Here is a 9,218-nt window from a genome sequence, read left to right on the forward strand (position 1 = left end):
ATATATATATATATATATATATATATATATATATATATATATATATATATATATATATATATATAAACTTGAATAGTATGTAAATAATAACAAAAAAATATGCTGTATGTAAGAAACAGGACCAAATTTAAGTTATTCGTTATTTTACTTTTTCCAAACTGCCACAGCTCTCAAATCTCATTAGCAGTTTTTATTTTATTTTTCAGGATTCTTTGATGAACAGAAAGTTCAAAAGAACAGCATTTATTTGAAATGAAAAATCTTTGGTAACATTATAAATGTCTTTTCTATCAATTTAATGTGTCCTTGCTGAATAAAAGGTTTATAGTCCTTGTTGGAGCTTGTCGGCCCCAGTCATCATTCACTTCACAAAAAATAGTTTTTTAAATTTGAACAATCTGCATCATTTTTTTTTTGTGCTATGCCATGAGGGTGAGTAAATGATGACATAATCCTTTTTGGGTAAACTATCTCTTTAAATGCTCAAACACTCACACTCACACACACACACACTCTGCATTAACCTCTTAGTTTATCTCTGGCACTGAGGCAGAGAACAGGATTAGAACATTGTGAGAAATTGGTTTCGGTTCCTTGTCTCTGCAGTGTGATTATTAACACACACACACACACACACACACACACACACACACAGCTGCTCTCGTCTCACTAGGAGGAATTCCCTGGAGTTCAGTGTCCGGCTGAAGTGTGTGTGTGTGTGTGAGATTTACCATCAGAGCTGCTGCGGGCTGGACATGCAGGTTCAGGTTCCTGTAAGTTTAATGTCAATTCCAGGTCATTTTATAGTCATTATCAGGAGTCATTTGAATCAGTTCGCTGGTGACACCTGGAGCAAAAACATCCAGACTAATCACTGAAACAAAGAGACATCAAAACACACATCTAAAACATGCTGCACTACAACAACTTCACATTTTGGGGGGAATTAATTAGACAATTATTAATTTTTTTTAAAACAAATCCTTTCTGCTCACATTGCATTTATTGGATAAAAAATATGCAGTAAAATACAGTAGTATTGTGAAATATTATTACAATTTAATATAACTATTTTCTTTATTATGTGAATTTATTTTATTTTATTCCTGCAATCAAAGCTGAATTTTCAGCATCATTACTCCAGTCTTCAGTGTCACATGATCCTTCAGAAATCATGAAAATATGCTGATTTTTTGTTCAAGAAACATTTCTGATTATCATCAATGTTGAAAACAATTTGCAACCAGTTTGCTTGCTTTGCATTTCTGATGGCCTTCATTCCCTCTAATCATTTTAAGCTTTGTGTACTCAACTCTGTATAAAGTGAATCAGATTTGAAATAGTTCACTAATGAACACAAACAGACATGTTTCAGGAGATATAGCCTGTGTGACCGTAATCCACATTAATATGATCATCTGTTCATTATCACATTCACCTTTCTGTCACTTGTCTTTGACCTTGATAGACGTTGAAGGGAAATATCTAATCTGTGAAGATAAAGACTAACATCACATGCATTTTATAACAAGCCTTCAGTTCAGTTTAAGGGTTATTTCATCCATTTAAAGAAATCTGCTGTCATTTACATTGTTTCAAACCTGTATGACGTTATCTCTTTCATAGAGCATCAACACTGACATTTAAGCTTCAAAAATGATACAAAAGCACCCTAAAATAGTGCATATGACTCATGCAATTTATTACTTTACCTATGAATATAAAAGTAGATCTGCAAAAAAAATAGTCTGTAGTTGTTAATATGTAAAAAAGCAACAGAAGACTACTTCTGCTCTGACTGTGAACTACACTGCTAGTTAATAAACACTGGAAATAAAACGCAAGCGGTCCAGTGACTGAAGGAAATGAACCAGGAACCAAAACCACTCACAGCACATAATCACTGCAAACAAAAACACACAGTCCTCACAGCTATGAGCAGGTTATTCTGCTCCTGGACGGCTCTGTCATGTTTCAAAACACTTTTCAAGCCAGTTAAGATGGTGATTTAAACACATGAATGTTCAAATGGATGTTCATTTTGTGAACGTTTCGCTAAAGATTTGAAAAGCTAATATTAAGCCTTTGAACATAAAGTCACTAGTGATACATTTTTGCAAAATGTCTGACAAAATGATGATTTATGTCAAAATAAAAATAAAACTCTAAGAGGTCAAGATGAGAGAGCAGTGGTAAGAGATTGCCAAGGTGACGGGGTCAAGATTGAGGGGTTGTCATGGTGATGGAATCACGACGGGAGAACTGGGGTAAGAGGTTGTCATGGTGATGCTGACAGAAGTGAGGAGTCATCATGGTGACACTGTCAAGAATATCATAGTGACAGGATCAGGAGTGAGGGGTTGTCATGGTGACGCTGTCAAGAGTAATGGGTGGTTACAGTGATGCTGTCAGGTGTAAGAGGTTGTTATGGTGAAGCTGTCTGGAATAAGGGGGTGTTGTTGTGACACTGTCAGGATTAAGGGGTTGTCATGGTGATGCTGAGAGTGAGGAGTCATCATGGTGACACTGTCAAGAGTGTCATAGTGTCGGTGACAGGATCAGGAGTGAGGGGTTGTCATGGTGACGCTGTCAAGAGTAATGGGTGGTTACAGTGATGCTGTCAGGAGTAAGGGGTTGTCATGGTGATGCTGAGAGTGAGGAGTCATCATGGTGACACTGTCAAGAGTGTCATAGTGTCGGTGACAGGATCAGGAGTGAGGGGTTGTCATGGTGACGCTGTCAAGAGTAATGGGTGGTTACAGTGATGCTGTCAGGAGTAAGGGGTTGTCATGGTGATGCTGAGAGTGAGGAGTCATCATGGTGACACTGTCAAGAGTGTCATAGTGTCGGTGACAGGATCAGGAGTGAGGGGTTGTCATGGTGACGCTGTCAAGAGTAATGGGTGGTTACAGTGATGCTGTCAGGAGTAAGGGGTTGTCATGGTGATGCTGAGAGTGAGGAGTCATCATGGTGACACTGTCAAGAGTGTCATAGTGTCGGTGACAGGATCAGGAGTGAGGGGTTGTCATGGTGACGCTGTCAAGAGTAATGGGTGGTTACAGTGATGCTGTCAGGAGTAAGGGGTTGTCATGGTGATGCTGAGAGTGAGGAGTCATCATGGTGACACTGTCAAGAGTGTCATAGTGTCGGTGACAGGATCAGGAGTGAGGGGTTGTCATGGTGACGCTGTCAAGAGTAATGGGTGGTTACAGTGATGCTGTCAGGAGTAAGGGGTTGTCATGGTGATGCTGAGAGTGAGGAGTCATCATGGTGACACTGTCAAGAGTGTCATAGTGTCGGTGACAGGATCAGGAGTGAGGGGTTGTCATGGTGACGCTGTCAAGAGTAATGGGTGGTTACAGTGATGCTGTCAGGAGTAAGGGGTTGTCATGGTGATGCTGAGAGTGAGGAGTCATCATGGTGACACTGTCAAGAGTGTCATAGTGTCGGTGACAGGATCAGGAGTGAGGGGTTGTCATGGTGACGCTGTCAAGAGTAATGGGTGGTTACAGTGATGCTGTCAGGAGTAAGGGGTTGTCATGGTGATGCTGAGAGTGAGGAGTCATCATGGTGACACTGTCAAGAGTGTCATAGTGTCGGTGACAGGATCAGGAGTGAGGGGTTGTCATGGTGACGCTGTCAAGAGTAATGGGTGGTTACAGTGATGCTGTCAGGAGTAAGGGGTTGTCATGGTGATGCTGAGAGTGAGGAGTCATCATGGTGACACTGTCAAGAGTGTCATAGTGTCGGTGACAGGATCAGGAGTGAGGGGTTGTCATGGTGACGCTGTCAAGAGTAATGGGTGGTTACAGTGATGCTGTCAGGAGTAAGGGGTTGTCATGGTGATGCTGAGAGTGAGGAGTCATCATGGTGACACTGTCAAGAGTGTCATAGTGTCGGTGACAGGATCAGGAGTGAGGGGTTGTCATGGTGACGCTGTCAAGAGTAATGGGTGGTTACAGTGATGCTGTCAGGAGTAAGGGGTTGTCATGGTGATGCTGAGAGTGAGGAGTCATCATGGTGACACTGTCAAGAGTGTCATAGTGTCGGTGACAGGATCAGGAGTGAGGGGTTGTCATGGTGACGCTGTCAAGAGTAATGGGTGGTTACAGTGATGCTGTCAGGAGTAAGGGGTTGTCATGGTGATGCTGAGAGTGAGGAGTCATCATGGTGACACTGTCAAGAGTGTCATAGTGTCGGTGACAGGATCAGGAGTGAGGGGTTGTCATGGTGACGCTGTCAAGAGTAATGGGTGGTTACAGTGATGCTGTCAGGAGTAAGGGGTTGTCATGGTGATGCTGAGAGTGAGGAGTCATCATGGTGACACTGTCAAGAGTGTCATAGTGTCGGTGACAGGATCAGGAGTGAGGGGTTGTCATGGTGACGCTGTCAAGAGTAATGGGTGGTTACAGTGATGCTGTCAGGAGTAAGGGGTTGTCATGGTGATGCTGAGAGTGAGGAGTCATCATGGTGACACTGTCAAGAGTGTCATAGTGTCGGTGACAGGATCAGGAGTGAGGGGTTGTCATGGTGACGCTGTCAAGAGTAATGGGTGGTTACAGTGATGCTGTCAGGAGTAAGGGGTTGTCATGGTGATGCTGAGAGTGAGGAGTCATCATGGTGACACTGTCAAGAGTGTCATAGTGTCGGTGACAGGATCAGGAGTGAGGGGTTGTCATGGTGACGCTGTCAAGAGTAATGGGTGGTTACAGTGATGCTGTCAGGAGTAAGGGGTTGTCATGGTGATGCTGAGAGTGAGGAGTCATCATGGTGACACTGTCAAGAGTGTCATAGTGTCGGTGACAGGATCAGGAGTGAGGGGTTGTCATGGTGACGCTGTCAGGAGTGAGCAGTTGTTATGGTGACGCTGTCAGGAGTAATGGGTGGTTGCAGTGATGCTGTCAGGTGTAAGAGGTTGTTATGGTGAAGCTGTCTGGAATAAGGGGTTGTTGTTGTGACACTGTCAGGATTAAGGGGTTGTCATGGTGATGCTGAGAGTGAGGAGTCATCATGGTGACACTGTCAAGAGTGTCATAGTGTCGGTGACAGGATCAGGAGTGAGGGGTTGTCATGGTGACGCTGTCAGGAGTAAACAGTTGTTGTTACGGTGATGCTGTCAGGAGTAAGAGGTTGTTATTGTGACATTGTCAGGAGTAAGGGGTTGTTATGGTCAGAGATGGACAGTATTTCAAATACTATTTTGTATTTAAATACCTTTGAAAAAAGTCAAATGTATTTTGTATTTAAATACATTTAATCTTAGCATTTTTGTATACTTGTTGATACAGGAAATCAGCAGTCTAATAAAGAGGTTGATTGGCAAAAAGTATTTTAGGTATTTAGATAAACTACAAAATACTCAGATTAAATGTATTTAAATACAAAATAGTATTTTGTATTTCAATTCATGTATTTGAAATACTGCCCATTGGTGGTTATGGTGATGCTGTCAGGAGTAGGAGGTTGTTACAGTGACGCTGTTTTATCGTGACACTGTGAGGAGTAAGGGGTTGCTGTGGTGATACTGTCAGGAGTAAGGGGTTGTTATGGTGATGCTATTAGGAGTAAGAGATTGTTACAGTGATGCTGTTTGATGGTGACTCTGTGAGGAGTAAGGGCTTGTTGTGGTGACACTGTCAGGAATAAGAGGTTGTTATGGTGATGCTGTCAGGAATAAGGGGATGTTATGGTGAGGCTGCCAGGAGTTAGGTGTTGTTACAGTGACGCTGTCAAGAGTAAGACGTTGTTATGGTGATGCTGTCAGGAATAAGGGGTTGTTACTGTGATGCTGTCAAGTGTAAGAGGTTGTAACGGTAACGCTGTCAGGAATAGAGGGTTGTTATGGTGACGCAGACACTGTCAGGAGTAAGAGTTGTTATGGTGACCCTGTCAGGATTAAGAGGTTGTTATGCTGATGCTGTCAGGAGTAAGGTGTTGTTATGGTGACCCTGTCAGGATTAAGAGGTTGTTATGCTGATGCTGTCAGGAATAAGGGGTTGTTATGGTGACGCTGTCAAGGGTAAGAGGTTGTTATGGTGATGCTGTCAGGAATAACAGGTTGTAACAGTAACGGTGTCAGGAATAGGGGGTTGTTATGGTGATGCTGTCAGGAGTAAGGTGTTGTTATGGTGACACTGTCAAGAGTAAGACGTTGTAACAGTAATGCTGTCAGGAATAGGGGGTTGTTATGGTGATGCTGTCAGGAGTAAGAGGACGTTATGGTGATCCTGTCAAGAGTAAGAGGTTGTAACGGTAATGCTGTCAGGACTAAGGTGATTGTTTGAAGTTGTTTATTTTAAAAAAGCTGTAATGAATTAGCTTTTTGTAAGCAAGCTGAGAGATGTAATTCTTTATCTTCACATAGATTAGATATTTCCCCTGAACTACTGTCAAGGACAAAGACTGCAGGAGAAAACGCTCTTTCAGATAGATGTTGATAAGCCGGCTGTTTAAAGAGGTCAATAATGAAAGTCAAATCAGAGTTTTTAGTTTTAAAAACTAAAGTTTTAAAGGACACCTTTGTGAATTTGAAGAGAACTGACTTCAAATATTCCCTTAAAACCATCAAAACCAAAGCTGATTTAAAGACACTGAGACAGAAATGATAAAGAAAAGCAAAGCTAGTGACAAAAAATATCCTGCAGCATTTAAACAGATAACATACATAAAATTTAGGGTTGGTAAGATTTGTCAATGTTTTTGAAAGAAGTCTCTCCTGCTCACCAAGGCTGTATTTATTTGATCAAAAATATAGTAAAAAAAGGTGCAATATTTTTACAATCTAAAATAGCTGTTTTCTATGTGAATATATTTTAAAATGTAATTTATTCCTGTGATCAAATCTGAATTTTCAGCATCATTACTCCAGTCTTCAGTGTCACATGATCCTTCAGAAATCATTCTAATATGCTGATTTGCTGCTCAAGAAACATTTCTGATTATTATCAATGTTGAAAACAGTTGTGCTGCTTCATATTTTTGTGGAAGCCGTGATACATTTTATTTTTCAGGATTATTTGATGAATAGGAAGTAAAAACCAAATCCTGCAGATATGAGCAGAGAAGAAAAACGGATGAAACTTTGGCCTGCAGACGTGAGTAAAAGAGGAGGAGAAAGAAACGCAATCAGGTGCGATCTACTGATTGAGAGACAGCTGTTTGTGCTGAATGTGTGATCGGATCATGCTGTGGACGACCGCTCTCTGTCTGTGTCTGTGCGTTCGGTCTCTGGCGGGTTACGTTCCAGCACACGGGCGTCTGAGTGCAGACAAACTGCTGCTCGTCTCCTTTGACGGCTTCAGGTGGGACTATGACAGGGATGTGGACAGGCCGCACCTGGACGCCATGGCGAAGGACGGGGTCAAAGCCACATACGTGACACCTGCATTCCTCACTGCCACCAGCCCGCCACACTTCACCATCCTGACACGTAAAGATGCTGTTATCTGCTGTCTAAAATATCTCACACATGCATTTATAGATGTCAGCAATGCACACAGAAGAAGCATTCCCCAGTAAAAAGAGAGTTTAACAAGACTCATGGTTCCTTAGATTTTAAATGCAGCTTGCCAAAAATGTTTTGAATGTCTGGAAATTAATTAATATATATTCAATATTTATTCATATATGAAATATTTTATTGTTTATATTTAATATGTGAAATATATATTTAAATGGTAAATTAATTAAAATAATCCATAAAATCCATATATACAATTTAAAATATGATTACAATTTAATATATACATTTAATATTCATGCATAATAATGTGTGTGTGTGTGTGTGTGTGTGTGTATATATATATATATATATTAAATGTAATAGATGAAACAATAAAATAATGAATATGTAAATTGTAAATAAAAAGATTGAAGTACATATTACAAGAAAATCCAAATTTGTATAATCTATATAATTATATAATGATATATAGATACATATGAAGCATATGAAGCATATGACTGATGATAAAGAATCTCTGTCTGCAGGTAAATACACTGAGAATCACGGCGTCATTCACAACATGTGGTTTAACAGCAGCACCTGCGAGAAGAAATCCTACTACAAGTCCCAGTTTGTGAATGCGTGGTGGGACAATGGGAGTTTGCCTATCACGGCTCAGAGACAGGTACACATGTCTGATGCTTAAAAAAAGGGTTGCAGGTTTTATCCTAAGTAGGTTTAGCTCATTAACCAACATGTGAAAATATTTGTGAAACAGTATAGAACTACAGCAGCAAGCAGTAAGCAATATTCCAAATATATTCAATAAATATAGTAAAATAAACTGAATATTGAATATACATGACAATATATTATCATCATTCTCTGAGGTTGGTTATAGAGGACAATTTCAAATTGACTTGTTCTCTGGCAAGACACTTTTTTCCCCAAGCAAATGGTCCGCTAATGATCAGAAACACTTCACTTTGTTGCCTTATTTAATTTCCTCCAGTACCTCTGCACATAGAACCAGATTCACACAAGAGATTCCGCTGAATTAATCATACAAAATGAGTCAAACCAATTATTTCCAGCTCAGAAATTGAGTCTCATATAATGATTTGTGCACAATAAAAAATAATGATAAAAAAAAATGTTGACTGATAAAAATTTAGATGGGGTTTTAGGTTCAAACCCTTAAAACAGGTGATGCATGAGCTTCTACCACTTCACCCTTGAGCAAAGCAATTTAAAGGTAATTTCTATGATCATTTCTTATGCGGTTCCAAGCATATGACCTTCTTTCCTCTTTCCTGTTAAAAACAAAAGTGTTTTAAAGGGGTCATATGATGTGATTTCAATTTTTCCTTTCTCTTTGGAGTGATACAAGCTCTTGGTTCATAAAGAAGAGCTGTAAAGTTGCAAAGACTAAAGTCTCAAATCCAAAGAGATATTCTTTATAAAAGTTAAGAGTCAGCCACGCCTACCTAAAACGGCTCGTTCTAACACGCCCCCACATATCTACGTCACGATGGGGGAAGATTTGCATAACGCCACCCAAATGTTCACGCAAAGAAAGAAGGCGTAACTTTTATTCTCGCTGTAGTATTGTTGTTTCCGCCGCCATGTCGTAAAGACGCTGTGTGCTTCATTGTGAAAGCAAAACTACTTTGTTTGGTCTTCCAAAAGAGGACGATATCTGCTTCGTCATGCCTGGAGCTGATCCATGCTGGTCGCTGAGGAAATACTACAACTTTGCGCTGTCGATCGCCAG

At 40.4% G+C, this 9,218-nt stretch overlaps 1 protein-coding gene across 1 annotated transcript; it reads left to right on the forward strand.

The window, feature by feature from the left end:
• Positions 1-7,144: 7,144 nt before the first annotated feature.
• On the forward strand, positions 7,145-8,248 carry LOC107571833 (ectonucleotide pyrophosphatase/phosphodiesterase family member 7-like). Its single transcript, XM_016258219.1, has 3 exons — positions 7,145-7,429; positions 7,990-8,129; positions 8,228-8,248. The coding sequence occupies exons 1-3, from the start codon at positions 7,168-7,170 to the stop codon at positions 8,246-8,248; spliced, it is 423 nt and encodes a 140-aa protein (XP_016113705.1). The 5' UTR covers positions 7,145-7,167.
• Positions 8,249-9,218: the final 970 nt, after the last annotated feature.

This window comes from Sinocyclocheilus grahami, unplaced genomic scaffold (genome assembly GCF_001515645.1).
Source record: "Sinocyclocheilus grahami isolate Dianchi unplaced genomic scaffold, SAMN03320097.WGS_v1.1 scaffold1657.1, whole genome shotgun sequence".
Classification (NCBI taxonomy): Eukaryota; Metazoa; Chordata; class Actinopteri; order Cypriniformes; family Cyprinidae; genus Sinocyclocheilus; species Sinocyclocheilus grahami.